Genomic DNA, 23748 nt, shown 5'->3' on the forward strand with positions numbered 1-23748 from the left:
TCAGGCTGGCTGCTGATCTCCTCGGCCAGCCTGGTGCTCTGCCTGGAACCGGAGCTGGTGAGTGGCCGTGTTTTCGAGAACCCTTGTGTGCCTCTGGCGCCTTTGCATGCCGTTAGGCTTTGTGCCGCACGAACATCGGAGGCCATCATGGGCTAAATAGAGGCTTTGTTATTGGTTTGGGAGCTTTTTCGGCCTACCGCTATAATGTGCCATTTATAGGCAGCTGTCGTAATAGCCGAGCGAACGCATTTGGAGTCAGTAATCCTGTGGAATAGGCTTTTTTAGAAGGTACTGAGTGAGTTTTGCGTCATCGGAACCTGCATGCCACCAAGTGGTACCTGAAAGCTGGCGAACCAAATACTCCACTTCTAAAAACACTCTCGGGCATTGGCGTTGACGCCCTTTGTCAAAAAATAGGAGCTCAAGGGGCTTGCTTTTGGGCCATGTTGTGCATCGCCAGTATTCCGAATCTCGTGAAAGAAACGGAAACATTTCACACCTCCGAAAGTTGGCACTTCCACAGGTGCTCTACCTGCGTTAGTGCTGTGGACTCCATCGGTGAAAGGGATGGTGAGGGCTAGTTGATGTGATCGTTGATTGGTGATTGACGATTTCTGATTACAAAGAGGTCGCTTTCACTGAATGCGCAGCTCTCACTCGCTAGAAAAAGTCAATAATTGTGAGAAGAAATGCAGCCGCTGGTCATTCTGCTCAAGTAAAGCGCGGTGACGTCGAGGACGATTTTAAAGGGTTCACTTGAACGCAGGAGAAAACACAGGACCATGGGCTTGAATACCAAAGCGACTTGCATTCGGCAACCACATGTGCGTTGTGATCACTGAACCTAGACGGAAAAAAAAGTGGGAAATTTAGTTATATGAGTTTGGCGCATGATGGCCTGAGCTGCCTATGTGCCATAAACCCAATACATACGTCTAAAAACAGCGCACAGAAAAACACGCAAAACACACGGAGAACGGACAGGACAAGAGCGCTTGCTATAGCAACTGAAGCTTGGTCGAAAAACGCTTCTCACTCGGTAAACTCGCGCCAGGAAATTGAGCACGTGTCATCAAGATAAAAACCCAAATAAAAACGTGACGTCACTGTACGATGGACATACTGACTAAACCACAAGAAAAAATATCTAACACAAGAATTAAGACAAGAAACCTAGACCCCTGGGGTGAACGAAGCACATAATCAGCACATGCGAAAGGCGAAACCTGTATGAAAGCGCTACCAACGTGGAAAATTGGCGTGTTGGTACATGTCTTGAACAAAGATATAGCAGCGCAAGGATACGAGGACTAGACGAAGCACATAATCAGCGCATGCGAAAGGCGAAACCTGCATGAAAGCGCTACCACTTCTGCTGTCAGATACCGAGGAACTTACGCTCTTTTTCCAGCAAAAACATCGAAGTGTAACTGACACACAAGTCATTACGTGCGGCGATTATTTTCGAGGCCTCCAATATCTCTCCATCCACTCTTTTTCTACCGCGCCCGATGATACTTGTCGCACCCAAGTTGGGCAGACAGCCGCCCTCGCCCGCTTTACGAAACCCAATACAATACAATACAATACAATACAATACAATACAATACAATACAATACAATACAATACAATACAATACAATACAATACAACACAAAGTTATAAACTTTGACCCTGTGACCCTATCCCCATCGTGATTAGTTTGAATCAGAGGGGTGGTAAAAATATTCCAACTGACAGCCTCTGAGCAATAAAATAAAGTCGTGCTGTCGAACAGGAGTCAACAGAGTAGGATTTGACTACAAAAATGCCAAAAATCTTAGGTAGATGCTCACAGCGTCTCTCTAAGGCGTCGCTGTAGCCACTGCCGCCCACGCAGTGGCTTAGTGGCTTCTGCTCCTGGTCCCAGGGTCGCGGGCTTGAATCCTGGCCACGGATTCCGCATTGCGAAAGAGGCGAATTAAAAAAAAACGGCCATGGGCTGTGCCATGTCAGTGAAGGTTAAATAACCGCTGGGCGTCATCATTAACCCGCAACCTTCCTATACGGCGCCTCTTGGGAATCAGGAGTAGCTTCGAGACACTGAACCCAAATACCAAGCCGCATACCAAGTTCACAAGCAGTACGGGCTCCAAGTTGTTTGTGTTTATTGAGACAGCAACGGGAGAACTTACAGCAAAGTGGGAAGCCCAAAAGCCAAACGCAATATCGAAAAGAGGTCGCCGGAAACCGGACAAATTAAATCGAGGCCCAACACATTATTACCCTCTGAAGCAACCGCAAACTGGCCGCAGCATGTGGGCGCCTAACTCCTGACCCCCGAGGTCGCGCGCAGCTAGCTGACGCGGTATGCGAGCGCTATCAAGGCGCGGCGTACGTGGCTCCACTCACTGCACCTGTAAGACGGAGGCGAGGCGATCAAGAAAATTGCCGCCCTTCGCGGGCTTTACGTTATAGCTACTTGCATACGGGGCCGGATGCTAATGCAGCTTTGTAAACACCGGTCCCGACGCAAACTGAACACAGGTAGACAAAGCGCGCGTTCGAGACGGTTTCATTTCTCCCACCGCTCAATACATTGAGGCGCCGCGCTGGGGCTTGTAGGCGCTGTACGCTTCGTGAATTGATGTTGGGCGTTAGGGCAAGCTTCTACTGTGCTGACCTCGGTAACCTTGAAGCAAGAAAGAACAATGCGGCGCTAAGAGTGTAGGTGAATAAAAGTAATCTCAGACTGCTCGGTGAACTGAACGTGTTCTTCTACCACGCCCCCAGGAGATAGAGAGATGATGTTTTCCCATGGCTCCGCGACTTCGTATACAACTGGTGATGGCGGTAGCACATGGTAGTCGTAGGAGTAGTAATAGATGTAGTACATGTACGCTTATCTTAACGAAACAGTCAATGACGTATCTATTCCATGACAATCTGGGGCTGAGAAGCAAGATAGATGTACTGCGCGCTAGGCTGAGAGCGAGAGAAGAACGTTTGTGTATGTTTGCGTTGCCGTAGCGTTGATGTTTTTGGGAGGAGATGGTAGTAGTAGTGGTAGTGGTATAATTATTAGTGGGTGTATCTGTGTATCTATCATAGGAGAAAACGATATAACCTGACGACTTGGGGAGCATTTGGTCGGCATCTCACAGATCAGGGCATCGTCGTAATCATCTGCTTTACAGTAAGAGCGTTCCTACTCCTCCAATATAAACCGGGTGTGTGACCTGTGGGCCAGCGCTTGGGCCTTACGAGGGAGTGCCAGTAAGAGGAGGTAGCTGCGTTATCAGCGGAGGCTATATGTTTTCTGTGGATGAAATAATTTGGCGTCTATTCTCACAAGACTCGGTGACGGCCATGCCAGAGTCTTCTTTGTCCAAGCACGCCAAGAAATCAAGGTGGACTGCTTAGGAGGCTGGGTTCCAGTATTGAGGCTCAGCGCAGTGCTTTCAGGACATAAACTTCGCGAACGGGGAGGATATGGACGTCAGGTCGTCATACCATCTCTGCCACACGGTGAACTGTCGCACAGCTCCAAAAAAAAAAAAAATCATACAGCATTTCGGAGTATTTTTGTACAGGCAGAAACACAATGTTGTTCTGTGCGACCTCAATGCTCTTCTCGAGTGTTCAGTAAGCGATCAGGCAGGCATTGAGTAAAGGCATTATTGATGATTGTTCCGCGAGGTGCAGAAGAATCATCTATGTCAGTTTGTGGCAAGTTCTAATGATTGCCGATTCGGCACCTACTCAAGAGATGGCACCGCTGGGCCTTTAGTCGGGCTGGACAATGACAATCGGCACGCTTTTCATAGCATTAATGCGCTTAGCGTTGACGGTACAAAGAGGAGGAAGTTGTGAGAGAAGGAAAGGGTCAGGCATTGCTGTCGTAGTTTTGTCCAGTCTTCGTGGACATGGCTGACAACTTTTGGGCCCCTGCAAGGGTAAGGAAACCTTCGAAGAGTCTGCTCATTCATAAAGAAGAGGCTATAGTAGAGCGGGAAGCTGGGCTAGTTGGTGAATCTGCATCTTGAACAAGTGAGATACTGCGCTAAGAGACACGCAAAAATATTGAGAAATGGTCTTGCTCTATACAGCATTACTGCTGCCGTACTGAAATCATACATCCATGCAGTGGCGAATACCGCCAGTCACCTGAATTAACACATTAAATACAGCTGGCTTTCCGAGCTCTGTAGTTTCAGCAACGTGCGAAAAAAAATGATTAAGAAGTTGAAATTCGGTGTCACTGCCTCTACGCAAGGCGACTGCCAGAAGCATAAGAGACACGCTGTAATACTTCACTGCATAAGGTGACACAATATTCGAAGAACGTTGCGCAACATTATAGGACTGACGTTGTGTTTTGTGCCCCCTTAAAGATGGCTCGTTGTGCACACGTGTTCAGATAAAGACTAAAAAGACGCCCTGCCTAAACCTCTTTTCTTGTCAAGAAAACCAAAAGTCACAGTTTGTGCCCTGCGTCTGGGCTCTGGTTCTCGAGTCCCTTTCTTTTGCTTTTGTGTTTATGTCGGACGTAGGGAACGGAGTGTTAATATCCGTTTCAAGAAACACTACAGGATTCAATTTTCGGGAAAGTTTTCCCACGTTGCACATCATTGCATGGACTTTGGAAGAAAAGATGAAGATGTGCATTATAAAAAAAAAACAAATATGTGCTACCCATTCTTCGGTATCAATTGCTGGTTGTGAGGAGCAGTCTCTGGACGCGAGCTTGCGACGGCAGCGTTACTTTGGTTTTGGATGGCCTCTGAGCATGGTATCCTTTGATCGCTTTTAGTTTTCGCTTCGATGTTTCTTTTCATTGTTTCCAGCTTGAGTGAGCACGCGTGCATGTCGGACTGTGCGGCGCATGCGCTGATTGTATGAAATCTCCCAGTAAGAACGCGGCTGGCGCAGACCCATTGGAAATATGGCTGCGCCCAAAAAGGCAAATGTGAGAGGTCTATACTCGTCGTCTTTCATATGAAAGAGCTTCAGTTGTGAGTTCGCGGTCGTATCCTCTGCTTCGTGGCTTTTCTATGTCTTTTACCGCAGTACCTCAAGTTCATGATTGCAGGATGAGGCAGCGCCTGTAAGGTAGCGAGAACCATGGCCTAGTGACTCGGAGGCTTCTCCGCAGTCCTGACGAGGTGCCGGTTGCGTTTTGGTGTTTTAGTCAGAGCTGGTCTTGAAAGTGGAAAGAAAATATTGTCTCTTGGGCCTCATCAGGATTAGTACTTGATGCAGGGCTTGTTGGTTCATGTTACAATATTTTTAACTGCGCAAAAAGGCACACACAGAGGAAAAGACAGAAAGAAACGAACAGTAAGAGCGCCATACTGTAAGAGTGCTCTTACTGTCCGTTTCTTTCTGTCTTTTCCTGTGTGTGTGCCTTTTTGAGCCGTTAAGAATATTTTCTCATCAAATTTTAGTTGGCATGGAATGATGGGCAGTCTACATCGGTATGCTCGGTTGCCGGAGCCTGGTGAGCCATCTGTACCTATAATCTTACACTGCCCTATGGAAGCGCAGTTCGCGTGAAACCCAATCCAACGGCTTGATGGGAAGTGAAGTACTAGCAACGTAGACCAGCCGGGCTACATTAGACGGCAGTTTTATTTTGTATCGAAAGCTACACTGGCGACGAACTTGCGATTTCGCTCTGGTGGTGCTCCGAGGAGGCACAGAGACCTACCTTGAGCCGTTGCCTAGCAACCGCCGCAGCTGGCGGACGCCGCGCGCTCGCCGCGCCAACTGGCATGACGTCAAACAGCGCGCCTCGCCGCGGAGCCGCCGCCGCCGTTTGGTATCACGTCACACCGCTTGCCTCGTCGTTGCGCTGGCCTCCGCTAGCTTTGCGAGCTGCGTCGCATGCCTGATAACATGTCGGAGAATTGAAAACCAAGCTATGCCTCAGCTTTTGCTGCCATTTTTTTACACTCAGAGCTGTATCAGGGCCCTGCTGCGGTAAATGCCTTAGTGCGTTGTAACCGAAAAGTGCCGCTGTTTCCAAACAGCTGTAGGGCTTTGCCGGCAGGTTCCCTTTGAGCTACACGGCGCAAATCGACCAAGGTGTTAGCGCTCCCGAATATCTGACATCTGTGTACATGTAAAGGCGTCCTTAGGCAGACAGAGACACGAGCTACGGCAGATCCATCGCTGTTACTTCCATGCCTAGATGGCGGCCAGGCGCTTATATTTTTCTCCTGTGCCCGTTATGCGTTCAGCTCTACGCCGCCACGGTAAACATCAGGCATAGAAGAGGGCACGGTCATCGACCAGCCTGGCGTTAAAGGTCCCGTTAGGCGGAAAATTCGACGTCGGCGTGACTCGAAATTCTTGATTGGCAGAGAGGGTATTAGGTAGAAAAGCAGTTTCGCAGCAAAGAAAAAAGATGTACAAGCGGAACCGAACCGCTGCCTTTTAGGTCGGGAGCCTGGAACGCTATCTCTGCACCACTGATGAACTTCTTTTTTTTCAACTGGTATTTACTAAAATGATACGATGTCTTATGTACATGACCTTTCTACAAATATTAAGAAAAGAGCGCCAAATCAACACACTTAAGCAACAAATTAGAAATATTATGGCGCAAACACGGACAAAAAAGAGAGGAAACACACACACAAGCGCTTGTGTGTGTGTTTCCTCTCTTTTTTTGTCCGTGTTTGCGCTATAATATTTCTAATTCAATATGAACTACCAACTCGCCCAACAGGAAGTTTTAATTAAGCAACAAAGCACGAGGAAAGAGTCAATTTGAAGCACATAGTTAATACATCATAACATGACACATCTAAGCCACAAAGAAATAAAAAAAAGGCAATCAACGGCACAGCACTAAGAGTGAGTGTCATTCCGGTTCAAACATGATCTGGACATACAATTATTTTAGATGTGCAATCATTCTACTGAAATAATCTTTAGCAGAAACAACAGATTCACAATGTCGGTCCACATGCGTGTTTTCCACAGGATGTGTAATCTAATTAAAAATAACATATCTAAGGGTTCACCACCAAATGACAGTGCTGTGAGATAACGTTATGTGAACAAAAAAAAGACTTCATTTTACACCACTGATGAACGTCCGTTTAGTCGAATAAATATAGGCCTTGGACATAAGGGCACCTCACGCTGCACAGTAGGCGACTTACATTACAGGAACACGCATTAATTAGCAGCACCGGTTAATACGAACGACGATGTGTAAGGAGCAATGTGATGGCAACAACGGTGTCGCTGTCTGCGAAAGCCGGAGCCTGGGGCTCCCAAGCGACCGTAGAGATACTTTAACGCTATTGTGTCATAATTTTGAGGTGAACTTAAAATGTCCCTCAAGTTTTCTCCCGCCTACTAACATGCGTGGTCCCTTTTCTCTCCCGCAGTCGGGCGGCCTGTGCGAGGGCCGGCCGGATTCGGTGTTCGCCGACAGCGACGGGGCCGGCTTCGTCGCCTGTCGCGGAGGAGCGGCCCACCACCTACGGTGCCAACCGCGGCAGCAGTTTCACGCGGGACACTGCCGTCGGCCCAGATCTGAGCTACAGGCCCAGAAATGCTCGGAGCCCGACGGCGTCTACCCGGACTACGGCTCCGGATGCCGCAGTTTCTACTTCTGCCGAGGTACGGTCCGGCGGGCTGCTGCCTTTACTAAAGAAAACGCGACGTCGCATCACGGCTGCGTCACACAGTGACAGCGGTTGCCGTTGAAAGGCATTCAGTGGTATTACATGCATTTTCAGCCTATCATTGTGGGCACTTAACGATCTTCAACAAGCGCAGAGACAACAGGAGCGAGGAGAGAAACGCTTGCTGAATCTTGGTGGCGGTGAAGTAGTACCTTGGCGAGCTCTACAATCGAAGGTTGAAGTCGCTTGCAGTGGATGGGAGGCAGCACAGTGACGGAAACCCTTACAGGAGTAGAAATGCTAGTGACATCGAGCGCAACAGACATTCATGTTTGGTTTTGATGCATTATGTCAGGGTTGTTCTTTCTTATCATGCGGCGCCTCTTGCTTGGAAGAAGGTTCAACGCAGAGGATTGGCATATCATTAGGCACATGGGTTGAACAATTGGAAGCTCTACGAAAGATAAATATATTAGGAGAGACTTAGAAGGAGGCCTGGTGGCTGTGAGAAGTCAGTGAGAGTATTAAGACCCCGTGCATCCCCCAAGCTCACAAAGTCGGGTTAAAATTTTAGGAACATTCACATCAATATTCCGTGCCAGTTTCATGATGAGTGCCCTGCTTCATAGTACACTTGAATTGTATGTCTGCTCCTTCTACTTGGACGTAAAATGCTACTCGAAATGTGTGAAACCTTACATCGTCAGGTATACTGTTTCCACTATGACCTTGCTAGTATGCCGCTGCGATAATATTTTGTCGAATAAGTCTAAGTTGAAGCTCGCTCATTTTAGTTTGCTATTCGGCAGGGCCGCTTAGTGACTATAGGGTTCGGATGCTGAAGCCAAGGTAGCAAGATCGAATCTCCGCCATGGTGACCTCAATCCAGTGAAGGGAAACGAAATGGACGCCAGTGCGCTATGCGATGTCAGTGCATGTTAAAGAACACTGCAGGTGGCAGATATTACTCACGAGCCATCCACTACAGCATCTCTCATAGCCCATTGGTAATGTACCATTACCATTTTCGCTTACTGCCATTTATTTCTTATTTCATCTCGTTTAGGAACAGTGAGACCTTCCTCTTTAATAAATGTAATCCCCTTTTTGTTGCACATGGGCTGAAAACGAGCGTTGCAAATGTGCTTTCGTTCAAACTGCTGTACCGTTACAGCGAAGAAAGACATGCTGTCAGAGGGCTGCATTGGACAGCAAACCAGTGCTGTGACGGTCAGCCTAGAGAATAACCCGGCGCTTTACATGGCAGATGGCCGCAAGACGGCGCTCTCATGTCCGGCCTCGCTGCTGTTCGACTGGCGCTTGGGCCGCTGCCGTCCGGCCAGCAAGGTGGGCTGCCCCAGGCTGAGATGCGACGCTGACGGCGTGTTCCCGGACCGCGTGGGCGGATGCAGGCGCTACTTCCGGTGCCAGGACGGAGAGAGGGACGAGGCACTGTGCCCGCAGGTACGCGCTATGACTGAAGAGTCTGAAATGACCTTTGTCCTAGCGGGGCATCGGACTAAGACCGGGTTTCGACCTTGCACAGTCTTGCCTTGCAAAGAGTTCACATCGGGGAGTCACGGCAGTTGAAAATGGCCTATTATGATAGCATCGTGAGACAAGGCGCACGACTACAAGGCGGGACGCAGAGAAGGAAAAGACTGGGCGAAAAACCAGTGCAACGCGCGATTGTTTTCGCCCTCCATTTTCGTTGGCTGTATCGCGTCTTGTCGTGCGCCATGAGACACGGCGCACGAACGAACAACAAGCCATGCGTTCCACGCTGCTATAATTGCACGTCTGACAAGCCCGCTTAGCCTGTCTTCGCACAGAGAACGCATAGCACCGAAGCAAGCAAAGGCAGACCATGAATGGTTAAAGACGGAGATACTGACGCTAAACACGAGATTGCATGCTTAGATTGCGCGTCTTTCATATTGTGTTGTTATCTATCTACTGGAATCAACGCTAGACAGCGCAAGTGGGGCCCGAAGCTGGCGAAGCCACTCTAGCCATTGTGAAGGAGGTCTTAGAACAAATGTCAGCTGGCGAACGCGGGACCCGCGACTAAAACTTCACCCCTTGTCGTGTCTCCCCAATCGGTCTTATAGAAGAAACTCAACTTCCTCGGGAAGAGATGCGGTACCTTGGGGTAGCACGGTGGCGCCAAACTATCGGCGTGAGCGTAGTGTCTGTCTCTTTTCGTGGCCAGTAGGGGGGTCCCAGCTGTTAACAGAAGCTACAGCCATCCGCGCATGGGTGACTCATACAAGCCCTCATAAAAGCAGGCGCGGACGTCTAACCTGCTGATTGGGGAAAGGGAGCCCTCGACGTAATATCTACAAAACCACTGAAGGGACAACGAACTCATGTTCAGCCTGGAATTAACCAATCGACGGCATTGTTCTAAAAATGCCGGAAGAAGCAGGGGGAAGGCGATTTAATCCAGGAAAAGATTTTTTTCCCGGTATCTTTTCGCTTCAGTCACCTACCAGCTGACATTCTCTACATTTATCGGGTCAGTAACAAAATGTAAATACTTTTGTTGCGGGTGTTCCACCTAAGATTTTCTCCAATTTTTTGATATAAGCTTCTTGAGTTAGGAGAGCGCTTTTTGCGGCATGACATTGTGAGCGATGTAGTACCGTCTTTGTCAAAAGTAACCAGGCTGCATGGTTTGTTTCTAGCTTGTATAGTGGAGCCCTTGTGACTTTCCTAACGACCAAAAGTTGTTGGAAGGTAAGAAGACCTCCATTCCTTACCTTTAACGGCCTTTTCAGCTTCAGGGAAGCTGTAAGGGCTCCACTGTACGAGCTAGAAGCAAACCATGGAGCCTGGTTACTTTTGACAAAGACTGCACATAAGAAAACAGCTCAGACGTGCTAACTGGCTGACTGGTTAACGAATATTGAATAGTTTACTTTTTAACAATTACTATTGAGAGGCGTGTAGCCGACTGTAAGTAATACTGGTATCAGTTTTTAGAATTTCAAGAACGCGGTTCCCCTCGGCGCTGTGGCCCCGCAAATTTCGGCTATTTTGCCTAGTTACGTGCACTGGAGAGGTTGCGTTTTCGAAAGGGGATGTATATTGGCGCAATGTAGCCACATTTCACTGGGGCCACAGCGCTGAGGGTGGGCTACACGCCTAACTCACGGTGGGCTACACGCCTGAATATTTAAGGAGCCTAAGAGTGATAGTTAAAAAGGTAACTATTCAGATAGCGCGCTAGTTAGCGCCTCTTAGCTGTACTCTGATACATTACACCGCTGACAATGCTATGCGGAAAAAAGTGCTCCTCTAACTCAAAAAGCATATTTAAAAAAAATTTCAAAAAGTCTTAGGTGGAACACCTTGTTATTAGTACGAAGTCCTCATCATTAGCATCAGTCCTGTTTCCCAATCGGAGTTGTTGCTGCTGTAGGGCCTTTGGAAAGCGCCGGATTTTGAGTGAGATAATAGGCGCTCACAGGTAAGGAACCGAAACCTCATATTACAGCGTAAAATCCAATAAACCTTAAATAAACAAGTAAAATTAGTTTTATCACGGATATGCCCTGATTAAGCAAGTAAGTAGTGTTCAGTGACTCAATGAGTGTGCGCCTTTGTGCCTGTGTGTCCTGCTGTGCGGTTGTGTAAGCGGGAGAGTGACAGGAAGTAACACTTGCGCAGGGCGAGCTGTTCGACGCTGGCCGCTGCCAGAACTCGACCGGCGTGCAGTGCGAGGGTGACAACGGGTGCGCGGCGCTGCCGGACGCCTTCTACCCGGCGCCCGGCTGCGCCCAGTTCGTGCTCTGCGTGGCCGGAAACGCCAGGGAGTTCTCCTGCCCCTCGGACCTCATCTTCAGCCGAAAGCAGCTCGCGTGCGACTACCCCAACAAGTGAGCGGCCTCGCAGATGGGCGTCGTTCTCTGGACCCGAATGCTGTTTGTGTCGAACATTTTAAAGCCTTCGACTGCACAGTTCTAAATGGGGCACTGGGGAAATCCACTCGATCATAGTTCTTAACGAAAATCGGTCCTATGACCCTTTCTGGCTACGTTGACATCTGTTAGGCAATAAAACGCGCAGACATATGTATGAACGAGGAAATTGGATTTTAAAATGGGAGCTTTTTTTTTCGCCACCTGATTGGCTAATGCTTTCAAGTAAAAAAAAAAAAATGTCCGTGATTGCAGTTTAAAGTCAATATCAGTGTAGACTGGACTCAAGAATTCATGCACAAAGAAAAGTCCTTGATTTTCAGAGCTGTTTGTTTGCGAAATCGACTAGTTTTTGTGTTAGCTGCGGTTCATACCGTGTTCTTAATAGCTTATAAAAGCTCTGTTTGCAATGCAACTAGGTTTTTGCCCATGCTTGCCCATTTGATCAGTGCATACTATGATGACAATCAGATAGAAACTCGTGTATGCAGCTGTAAAATCTTTAATATTGCTTGCTTTTGGGATTGATTGTTTGCCATTGTTTTTTGAAACCAGCAAGGAAAACATCACAGAAAAGAACAGGAAGGACGAAAGGCACATTCATTCATTCATTCATTCATTCATTCATTCATTCATTCATTCATTCATTCATTCATTCATTCATTCATTCATTTTTTTGCTTCAATGAATGTGCAAATGTTGAGCCAATAGATGAAGCTAGCGTGCGCCCATTTTAACGACACATTAGGCAGTGAAAACCCGCCTGAAGGACATGACAGAAATCATCAGGGTAAGGCATACCAAAAAAAGAAACTATGCAGGCGCTGTCCTTGTTCCCGTCCGTGGTGTTTGCGGCGCTGTTCCCTAAACGGCGGCGAAATTTAATTCGCCTCAAAATCGACATTCTCTGAAACAGGGCAAGCTGTGAGGTTCCGGACGCCACGTGCGCCCCTGGCTCGAACGGACTGTTCCCGCTGGCCGGGTGCCGCGAGTTCGCCGTCTGTCGGGACGGCTCCCTGCTCAAAGTGGGCAGCTGTCCCAAAGGTACGGCCTTCGACGCCGCCTCGCTAACCTGCCGACCCCCGCGAGACGTGAGGTGCGCGTCTCCCGACGACTACGCGGACCCGGAGTGCGTCGGCCGCGCTGACGGCGTCTACGCGGGCACCACGGCGGATACCTTCTACGCCTGCATAGGCCAAGTCAAGGTGTGTTACTCGCTCTCCTCTTAAAGTGATTATTATTAGGATTTTATGCCTAATGGTGTAAGGGCAGCTTGACCAAAGAGTGCTGTAGATGACTTGCTTAGTCTTCAAAAGGTTTGGTAAGAAGCCCATATTCCCGAAAATTTCATCCCCGAGAAGGCAAGTGCCAGGCGAGGGGAAAAATTGAACCCATCGGAAAGCCGGCAGGGACTCGGTGAGCAGTGACCTCTTGGTGAATCGAAATAATATTTCAGAAACGGCTAATTAATGAGAGCAAACGGGTGCCACCCATTGAAAAAGGGTGCCTGCAAGTTGATAGTTTTTCTTGGGAACTTAACAGAGGTTGTATATTTTGATTCGATAGCAACAATAGGACGAATCTAGACAAATAAACAAGCGTAAAAACAAAACTGTATAATAGTACTTCTCACATTTTCACTGCTTTTGTTGCGCTGAAGAAATCGTGTCTCGCTGAGCTGGAAACCACTCAGGCAGACTGTACATAATTGAAGAAACTGGCTCAGAAAACATTCATAGTACTCTGCGCAACACATGGAATGAAGTTAGCCAGCATTAGAATTTAAACGCAAAAAATAAGAAAAGTTTCTGTGAAGTGTCCAGTAATGAAGTTCTGTGTTTGACAGAAGAGACATGACAGCTACGCCGTTCCACTCAATTAGACACACTGCGCTCGCTGTATAGCGCACACAGAGCAATCTTTATGCATGCGAGTACTTGCTGCTTAGCTGTGAAATAGTTTCAGCATTTACTATGATGAGTACACGCAAGAAAACACTAACATGTGCCTGCAAACTGCATTTAACGGCTTGACTGATTAACTAAAACCTCGCAGCCATTTTCTCACAAAGATGACATAGCAACAGTAAAGGCGACCGCTACTTATGGCTCTCGAGGTTGGAAGTCCAGCTTAGAATCATGGCTATCTTTCAACGCACGCGCACCTTGGCGTCCAGAAATTAGCATCTCTTTGACAGGCAGATCGCTCTGCACCATATAAATGGCAGCACGGAAAGCTAACTCAAAAGTGTCTGATGATTCCTTCCCCTGTCTCCTTTTTGTAGAATAGCAAAGAGGATGTTCATAATGTGCGAAGCCAATTCGAAATCCGGATGACAAGGGAATCTTGTGATAGGGACGTCTAGGCTCGTCTAATCTGTACCAAAATATGCGCACGCAATCTTGCTTCTGACGTTTTGATTTTGTCTTGCTCCCCTGAGGGAGATGCATGGACGGTTATCATTTCCACCACTTCAATGAGGATAATTAACGCCTAGAGCATACTATCGCTATCTGAGTGCACTGTCCGGATTTCTCTGACAGCTTAAATTCCATTGCCAGATATTACGGACTTGACCATCCAAAACGTTTTTGAATCCAAACCCATTTCTGCATTCAAACCGGCCATTTTCCTTCCTGCGATACAGCTACACCGTTTTTTTTTTGCAGGTTGCTACATCTGTTTGTCCTGATGGCTCTACCTTTGACCCTTCGGAACAAACCTGCCAGGCGACCGGTCGAGCGGTGGCCGACGGCGTGGCCTACGGAGAGTACGAGTGCGAGGGCCGCATCGGCGTGTTTCCCGACTTCAAGAGCTCCTGCTACAGCTACCGAGTTTGTGCCGACGGCCTTCAGATTGTCCAGGACTGCGGCGAAGGCCTCAGCTTTGACCCTGAGAGCGGGCGCTGCGTCCAAGAGGCTGCGTTGTGCCGGCCTCCTCGAGTCGTCGGTACCTTCAGGTGTCCTGAAGGTTCCCCAGGACTCTTCGTGGACGAAAGCACCGGCTGTAGGCTGTGGCACGAGTGCGTCGGGTCCGAGGGGGTCTCCTATGCCTGTCCCAGGGGTCACTCTTTCGACCCAGAGAAGATGTTCTGCCGCGCCAACGTCGGTTGCCCCGAGGCTGCCCTGCGGCCGCGAGCTTCGATATCTGTGACCGGAAGCATCCTGCGGCTTAATGATACGGACTTCGAGGTCGACTGCGGCGACTTCGCCGAAGTCCTGCCGTCGGTGGACCGGCGTGACTTCCACGTCTGCGCGCCAGCGGGAGCCTTCAGCTTCCAATGTCCAGGCGCCACTGTCTTCGATCCGGAGAGGAACGCCTGCGACGTCGACCGTGGAGTGGACGTTACAGATTTGGTTAAGCCTGGCGAGGATGACTTCAGCTGTGACGGCAGGCGGGACGGTCTTTATCCCGATGAGACGCTCGCGCAGGATTGCGCCAGGTACTACTCGTGCGAAGGCGGCAGGAAGAGGACCATGCTGTGCGCGCCGGGAACGAGGTTCAACCCAGTCCTACTGCTCTGTTCCAGCTCCGTACTTTGTCACGTGGACAGGCATTTCTCGGTAACAGCTCCGGCACTGACTTACTCTACATCAGTCAGCACCACACCTACCACCACGCCGCCACCACCACCACCGCCGCCATCGACGACGACGACAGCGGCGACTACGGCGGTGTCAACGCGGGCGACAATTCCTTGGGATATAGAGGTCACTACGCCATCCCCGGCCCCGGTTACGCCGCGGGCATCCGCGAGAGGAGGGAGTGCACGAACGGCTACGAGAGGAACTACGTGGGCGGCTACATGGCAAGGCACGTGGGCGGCGACGAGGGCCGCAACGCGCGCCACTACACCGCCACCGGCCCCACGGACAACTCGAGTGACTACCCCAAGGCCACCTACAACTACAACGCGAGCCACCACAACCACAACGCGAGCCACCACAACCACAACGACGACTACTACAACAACCACGCCGGCACCTGCGCCAGATAGTAGGCCGGAAATAGTGCCAGAGTATGACGACTATTATTCGGAGTTTGTGCCAGAAACCGCTGGAGGATTCACGCCAGAAACGAAGCGACTAAATACGCCAGTTACAACGCACAAACCTGCGGCGGAAATAACGCCTCAAAATTATCCGGAAAGTAGACCAGAAGAACTCCAAGGTCGTATACACGATAGGACACCAACAAATTTGGCGACGAGTGCGCCAGAATCTGTGCCGGAATTAACACCAGAAAATGTAGTAGAAACGACGCCAGAAACACTGCCAATCACAACGCCGCAACAGCCGGAAACGACGACACCGACAACTACTACTACCACTAAGCCTATTACTCCGGCGCCCACCCCCCAAAGTACAGTAGAATACGACCCGGATTACGACGCAGAATATTACTCAGAGTTCGCGCCTGAAACTACCGCAGAGGTTACTCCGTCAACTACGCGCGGAACAACTAAAGTAACCACAACAACGACCACGCCGGAAACTACGCGGGCGACTACTCCGGTAACTACGCCGGTCCCTGTGCCAGTAACCGCTAGACCAACCGCAAGGTCAACAGCGCGAACTGCTTCGCGCAGGACTACGTCGTCGGACGCTTGGGACGGTGCTTGGGCTGCGACGAGAGCGCCATCGTGGGCTGCGACACGAGCACCATTCTGGGCAGCGACACGGGCCCCAGTCACACAGGCACCGGTCACACAAGCACCAATCACACAGGCTGCAGTGACACGAGCGCCAGCGACCCGAGCTCCTACGCGGGCACCGACGCGGGCACCTACACAGGCATGGGCACAAGAATGGACGCAGGAATGGACACAGACATGGACACACGCACCGACGCAGCGACCGACGCAGCGAACGACGCAGCCACCTACTCAGGCACCTACAGAGGCGCCGACGCAACCGCCGACGCGGCCACCAACTCAAGCACCAACCGAGCCGTCACCGCAGCCGGAGACGGAGCCACCAACTTGGGAACTTACACGAGCAGTTACTCATCCTTCACTGGAAGAACCAATCCGTGCAGCTACGCCATCACCCGCCCAAGTGGCTACTCCAGAAGCACGGAGCTTTGCAGACGTTTCCGTCGCCGAACCTCTCCCGGCGGCCGATCTGTCGCCTCCTCATCCTGTTCTTCCTGCTAAAACTGACGACGTAACACTGCTGCCCTTCCCGCAACAACACCTTGGCGGTGTGAGGCGGCGTCGCATCAAGTGCGTGCCCGGTAAGACCGGTGTGTTCCCAGACTTCCGGTCCGGCTGCCGTAGGTACCACGTCTGCTCGAAAAACAAGAGCAAGACATACGAGTGTCCTGGTCAGCTCCTCTTCAACCCGGTCAGGCAGACTTGCGACGTCCCCGAGAAGGTCACCTGCGCGCCACCTCGCCGTCGCGGCTGCCTTCACTGCAAGAAGCCCTCGGCGTCCTCAAGACGGCACCACGCCCACGGCGTACCTCCGGGCTTCCACTTCGAGTGCGACCAGCTTCCTGATGGCTTCTACCCGGATGTGGCCCGTCGCTGCCACGTCTTCTACCGCTGCCACGGCGGACAGACATTTTCGCACTACTGTAAGCACGGCCTGCTCTTCAACGCGAAGACCGGAAACTGCGACTTCGAAGGAAGCGTCGACTGTTCGATGCCCGGCGAGGAACGCTCCCCGAACGAGTCGGCCTGAACGTTCAGCAGCCGTTCACAAGGCTAGTCAGTGATGGGCGTCGCGAACGCCAGTGACGAGCGTAGCGACATGCGTGCCGCCAGGTCGAAACGCGGGCGCTTGGCCTTTCCCGACTGCGTTCGAGCAGGCTCGCTTCGGTAATTGTCCCTGCTCTAGGACGGCCGCTGGCCTCAGTCATCACTGGCACATTTGGGGTTCGTACTTCTGCTTCCTGCCACCGCCGCCCGGTCCCGAGCGGTGTTTCCACCGAGAACTTCCGCCGCGGAGAAGCCTTCATACTTAAGCTCCTCAGTAACGAAATGCTTCAAGAGTGATCAAGGTGTTCACCAGTTTGTTCCAGACCTGCACTGTCATTGTTGTAAAATAAACAGCACTACACACTAAAACGTTCTACAACCTTAAATGGTCAGTCATCTTTGAAGTGACATTCCTCACGTTCGTTAAGAAAGAAAGAGAAGCTTTTCATAAATAAATTCGTTTTTTTTTTTCTTTTTAGTGCCTAGCGATTAGGGTGATTTCACGTCACGGATACAGCTCACGCCGCGGGAATAATATACGGCTTTATTGTAACGCTATAGAGGGACCCATTGCCTCGATTATATATAGATGGGATCCGTTTGCGAAATGTGGCTTGTGCCATATAAGACTGTCCGCCTAAGCAAGTTCAGAAACCATTGGTTTTGCTGTCCAAATGGCTACATGAAAGCCCATGAAGGCTGAACACAGAGTCTGCATTTCATTGTTATGGGCTGGCATCTAAAAAGACGGCCGTCATAAGAAAACAACATAAAGAAGACACTTTTTCATGCTTTTGCTTTCAGTCAGACTGGTGAATATTGCTGGCGCTAATAAGTCGTAACGGCCGCATAGAAGAAGCACGTTTTTCTCCTTATTTAATGAGCAGATGAGTCCGCGAAGAACATCTTAGTAGGCATACTTGCTTCGTGGGAAACCTCATAGTAAGCGACTTCTGTGTGGTGAAGGATGGACAAGACATAGCTGCTGTGAACATACATGTGTAGTGCACAAACTACCACAGTAGTGAAAAAAACAAACAAACGTGCACATGTAATAAAAACACAGTCCCACTAGCTGATGTTTTGCATTACTCACTTATCACGGCTATATGCTTACCGGAAATAAAAGCCAGGTTCACCGACCAAGCCGCGCGAAGCTTTATGAATTGAAAATATGTATTGGCGATCGCTTATGTATTTCTCGCTCGTGCATACAGTTGGGTTATTCAGCCAGCACCGCGCCCTCTTGGCTACTGGACGACCCGTCGAAAAAGAAGAGAGCTGCAATACACACATGAAGGCGTAGTGTTTAAGAGAGGAACATATGTACAGTCTTTGCCAAAAGTAACCGGCACAGGTGGTTTGTTCCTTAGCCGCGTAGCGAAGCACTCATGGCAGCCCTCAAGCTCTGATTCTGTGTAAAGAAAGGTGAGACCCTGTCCTTACACTATGGCACCATTCGGTCTTTAGGGCTGCTGTAAATGCTCTGTTATACGTTTGAGAAGCAAGAACCTGTTGCTCGGTTACTTTTGGCAAAAGGGGCACCAATATCCCTCGATAGAAAAGCATACAGCAGCTGAATGTTACTGGTACCCACCCATGGGGCAGAAGCGTGGAGGTTAACAAAAAGGGTTAAAGGACAGATAGTAGTTGAGTCCTTTAGGAGATAGCTCAAGGGTTAAAGGACATGAAGTAGTTCGGGACATAATAAATGAATAAGAAAAAAATAGGCTAATTGGAGATACATGGGAGAGACCTTTCCCATGCAGTGGGCGTATTCATTCTGATGGTGATGATTTGGCCTTCCGCCGCCGCCGCAGAACTCGCCAAGCTGCGTCTTTATCACAGCGCATTACAGCGTTTTGCGCCTTGCACCAATTCCGGACACGTCACCGCAAAAAAAGAAAAACTGGGGCGGAGTCACTGACTTGGCTGTGCTTTAACATGCAGCATATTCACATAATACTGTCGGAGAAACGCGAAAAGTTGCGTACTGCTTGTAGAAATTATAGACTATTAATAGCCTTGATAATCATTACGTAAAGCCGGAGCTGGCAGAAAGTTGAGAGAGACACAGATAGCGCTTTTCGTAAGTTAGCACAGGGAGCTGTGTGAACGTTTTGTCTACGTCCGCTATGCGCTGCGAGTCCGACATGACCATGAAATAAAGTTAGGACGTTCCATGCCATGCATTACTTTTTCTCTCCACAACCGCCGGTTCGCCTGCCCTGGAACTGTGCGCTGAGCATGCATACTATGGAAACGTTTGTCTGGTACTAAGTTTGACAGTGGTACTTAACTTGGTTCGGCCGCGCATTATGCAAGCTCTGAATCGCATCGCCGAGAGCGAGCGACCGGAACCTGCCAGCTCCGAGTTTCCGCAAAAGGATGGCAGTACCGTCATGTGTCTTCTGTACAGGCGCAGATGATTACGGGCTTGCATCATGGGTGGTCGAACCAGGTAAGTACAATTATCTCACTGCGAGACCAAAGTTGAGCAGTGTCACCTCAAACAAGGCAGCGATTGAAGCAGGACTATTGCTACGTGGCGGCAAGCCGAAGAACGAGGCCTCGATGAACGATGGACTGAAGATGATTCCATGGCCGCTGTCCTAGCACGAGCACTCCGTCCCGCGCCACTGCCAACTTCTTCGTCTTCGTCACACTACCCGGGGCCACCAAGCGATCGTCCCGATCATGGACAAATAGACGCGCGAAATGGTAATGAGCTTGAGAAGAGGTTTGAGCAGTAAGGAGAAAGTGGTGAAGTGCTGGCCGTAGGTATGAGAGACGGGCGAATGATTCCTGGTCTGCGAAGCTTCTGGGCCACAGGTGCCCAGGAGACGACGTTCGATGCCCTTGGGCGCACCGAACGGCAAGGACAGGGGGGTGGGGGGGGGGCTGTACTACATGTGGGCAGCGCCTCGGGTCGGTCGGGTCATAGGTTCTGGTCGCGGCAGCATCTTTATTTCTTTGTGTCTTCTGGTCGGGGCGGGGGACGGGGCTGGGGTGGGGTGGGCGGCGAGGTCGGTCAGGTCGGGCGGGCTGCGGCGTAGCCGGGCGGTGCGGGCCAGGTACTCACGGCCGATGACCACGGCAGACGCAGGACGCCGAAGCTCCCGGACCAGGACGGCGATGATTAACCCGCAGCTCACACCAAATGTTACGTGGCGGCCAGCCGAAGAATGAGGCACGATTAATGATAGATTGGAGATTACTTTTAATGGCTGCTGGCCTAGCGCCAGCGCTCCGTCGTTGCTGTTGTTGTTTTTGTTGCCTCAAAAACGGTGACACGTACCCACGGTGGGGGATCGGCCAGAGTTCGGTGCAGGTCCCGCGACACTGCCAGCTTCGTCGTCTTCATCAGAATATTTTCAAAAGTTTCTCCACTGGAGATGCACAACATGGCATCACAGTTTTGTATTAAGTATTGCAGAAACCTGGTCCGAAACTAGAAGTGTCCTGGACGTGATTTATATGTACTGCAAAAGCAAAATATCGAAATTCGAACTGCGAGACTGCTCCCACAGGCAAAGACGGCCACATTAGAAAGCCCTTTATGACCCAGGCACGCACGCCGCACTTTAGTATTCAGTACCAGCTATGAGGAAAGCGGCCGTGAGTTCACTCCTTTCGACGGCGGAAAGTAATTAGACACTGTAACTGATTAATGAATGACTGACGAAAAAAAATTTACTAAGGAGAAATGAAAACATTACCGTCGGTTTTGTCGGTAAAGTATTGTCGATCACACTTATCTAGTGTGACCTTACGGTCAATCAGAACTGTGCCTGCGACACCTTGCGGCAGTCACTCATTCGACACCAATTGGCAAATAGCGCCATGAGCATGGACACTGCGGTATTCGGCGCCGACCGAGATACAGGCCTGTGTGATTTGCGGGTCGCGAGCGCTGGCTCTTTATCACTGAAATACTTAGAACCCCTGGCTGAGCCGGAAACACGTGACCTTGCCGCCCATTGCTCGCAGCATCTATAGTTGGCGCTTCGCGGCTCGCGCGATGCGATAACGCCATGGACATGCATGCGTGCTTTCTCATGCGCGTTCGCGGCTCAGTCACCGCCAGTGTTGTTTAACCAATACATAACCAGCATTTGTGACCCGCAAATCACGCAGATCTATGTCTGCGTCAGCCGCGAATGCCGCAGCATCTGCGCTCGTGCCGATTTTGACCATGCGATCTCGAACCGGGTGGCTACCGCGAGGCGTCCCACGCGCAATTCAGAGCGCACCTCGTATCACGCTAGACAGACGTGATCGACTCTGTACTGCCCATGCTTGAAGATAGTCACACACTGCGATAAACAGCGAAATATGCACGGCTTCGTTCTGCAGAGACTACGTTTTGGAATAAGCAGCTAACGTAAACGCGCTCTCTCTAAGCACGCAGCAGTATGAATGACAGTTTAAAACGATTTATTATTCATACAGCTGCGTGCGTAGAGATAGCACGTTTACGTTAGCACAAAGGGATTTAGCCGAAGCGGTGGATTAGTGGTTATGACGCTCGGCTGCTCACCCGAAAGACGCGGGTTCGAATCCGGACGTGGAGGTCGGATTTCGGTGGAGGCGAAATTCTAGAGGCCCGTGTACTGTGCGATGTCAGCGGTCGTTAATGGGAGACTGAAGCACTTTTTTTGAAAATCGGACTGGCAGCCGCGTCCTATAGTTTTTCATGCTCTATACTGGAATATCGCATCCAAATAAGGCAAAAACAAGCGCGAATTGCCTTTTTTAGCCGAAATCTGCGACCTGTGCCGCGCAGCACGCCGCGCAGCGCGCCGCCGCCCGTGATTGGTCAAGAGAGGTCGTGACGTCACTTTGAGGAGAGGAGAAGCTGCCGATGCGGATCCGGCGCTGCGTTGAGTGCAGGTCGCAGCTTACCGTGTCGTTGTAAAAGCGAATACGGGGACTATTTTTTTTTTACTGAACTCCGAAGAAAAGGATACTACGGTTTGCTCATTCCACGTATCGCCTGAAACCAAAAAAGACACAAGCAAAAAATTCTACGCCTAGCACAAACTTACGCCAGCGTCAAAGACGCGATGCAGGCCATGCGTAAAAGGTGCTAGCCCAACCTCGGCTCGTATTCTCGGAAAGGAAGGGGTGCGAACAATACTCAAGTCAATTACCACCACCTGACGCCTCGCCCGGAAGAGCGTCATCCTAAAGAAAAGGCCCAAAGCACTGTGTACAAAAAATCCTGTTCTCAGTACTCGGCGTTGCAGGTTGGGGCAAGAAAGTATTTCAAGGAAACGATGAAAGAGCACAAAGTTGATGTCAAAATTAGCGAAGCGCAGTGGCCAAGCACTGCGAGGCATGTGACCACAAGATAGTGACGCAATCAGTGTGCGCTGGAAACCAGGCGAAATACGCGCACAAGGCTGCTGCTTCACTCGTGGCGCGTTCAGCAGATGCCAGAAAATATTAATCGCTGCCTCGGAAACGTTCGCCCTTCCTAGATTTGCAGTTTAGGTTCAGTGAAGTCTATATGTGTGTTTAAAAGCCAAGCTAGCTGGAACTCACCCGCTGCCACAACTTGATGAAGAAACCGAGTAAGGTTGCGGTGTTTTTTTGCAAAAACTCGGTTGGCATTCATTTCTGTCAAAAATTTGCATCCGAAATCAACATCGAACACTTCCATTTTAATCGCTTAGCTACGATTAAACGAGATGTCGCATATGAAGAGCTTCGATGCTTGCTTGCTTTGCTTTATTGTGCTTTGCTCTGCTTGCTTGATTGCTTGCTTGCTTGGACACGTCGAACCGAGTATAAAATCACTAACCAAGCCTTGCTGAGCACGTCTCAGGTGGTCTGGCCGCACCTAAGCTGAGGAGAGCGACACATGCTTAAGCCTCTATAAGGTTTCTTCAGGGGCTAAGTGAGCATGTTTCTACTTTTAAAAGAGGCGCTTCTTCGGAATGGTAACACGCCTCTCATGCGCGAGAAAATCGAAGGAACTGTGTCATGGTTCAGCCGCGCCTTTTCGACAGAAATCTCCAGAGGTCACATTAGGGACAAACTCTGCATGTAGCCGCTCTTACGAAAGTGCTTCGAGAGAGAGAGAGAGAGAGAGAGAGAGACTCTTTAATGAAATGCAGAGAATTTTGCCGGCGTTTAAAAATCGCTGGCATGCTACTCCGCGTAGGAAGGGGAATTTGGGAGAAAAAGACAGGAGAGCAGCGTGGAAGAGGTAAAAAAAAAACCCCGAAGATAAAATGCGGCCATGAAATGGGTACTAAGGATGCAATGGCGAGTATTGATGTAACCTATGGAATGATGGAGCGCATAGTCCGACAAATGGGCTGACGAAGTTCACTGCATGAAGAATGCATGAAGGTAACGTGCAAGTGAATTTAGAGCTTATCAAGATGTCCAATGTCTTTTAAATATGTAAAAAGAAAGTTCATTGCAAGTCTCTGTTGCCTGAAGCAGGCTAAGGGACCTAAAACTTTGTCCATTGTTAGGGGCACTGGGCAGA

General features: G+C 50.0%; 1 protein-coding gene across 1 annotated transcript in view; it reads left to right on the forward strand.

Annotated features, from left to right (window-relative positions):
• LOC149347331 (uncharacterized) overlaps positions 1–17582 on the forward strand; it is a 61775-nt gene extending 44193 nt beyond the window's left edge. The window contains exons 2-7 of the mRNA XM_089587009.1: positions 5–57; positions 7383–7617; positions 8890–9086; positions 11295–11503; positions 12462–12750; positions 14215–17582. Of these exons, the coding sequence (XP_089443135.1) occupies positions 5–57; positions 7383–7617; positions 8890–9086; positions 11295–11503; positions 12462–12750; positions 14215–17229 (3998 nt within the window). The 3' untranslated portion in view covers positions 17230–17582. The remainder of the gene's footprint in view (positions 1–4; positions 58–7382; positions 7618–8889; positions 9087–11294; positions 11504–12461; positions 12751–14214) is intronic.
• The last annotated feature ends 6166 nt before the right edge of the window (positions 17583–23748 follow it).

The sequence above is a fragment of the Amblyomma mixtum genome, chromosome 4, assembly GCF_055824585.1.
Source record: "Amblyomma mixtum isolate Tamu chromosome 4, ASM5582458v1, whole genome shotgun sequence".
Classification (NCBI taxonomy): Eukaryota; Metazoa; Arthropoda; class Arachnida; order Ixodida; family Ixodidae; genus Amblyomma; species Amblyomma mixtum.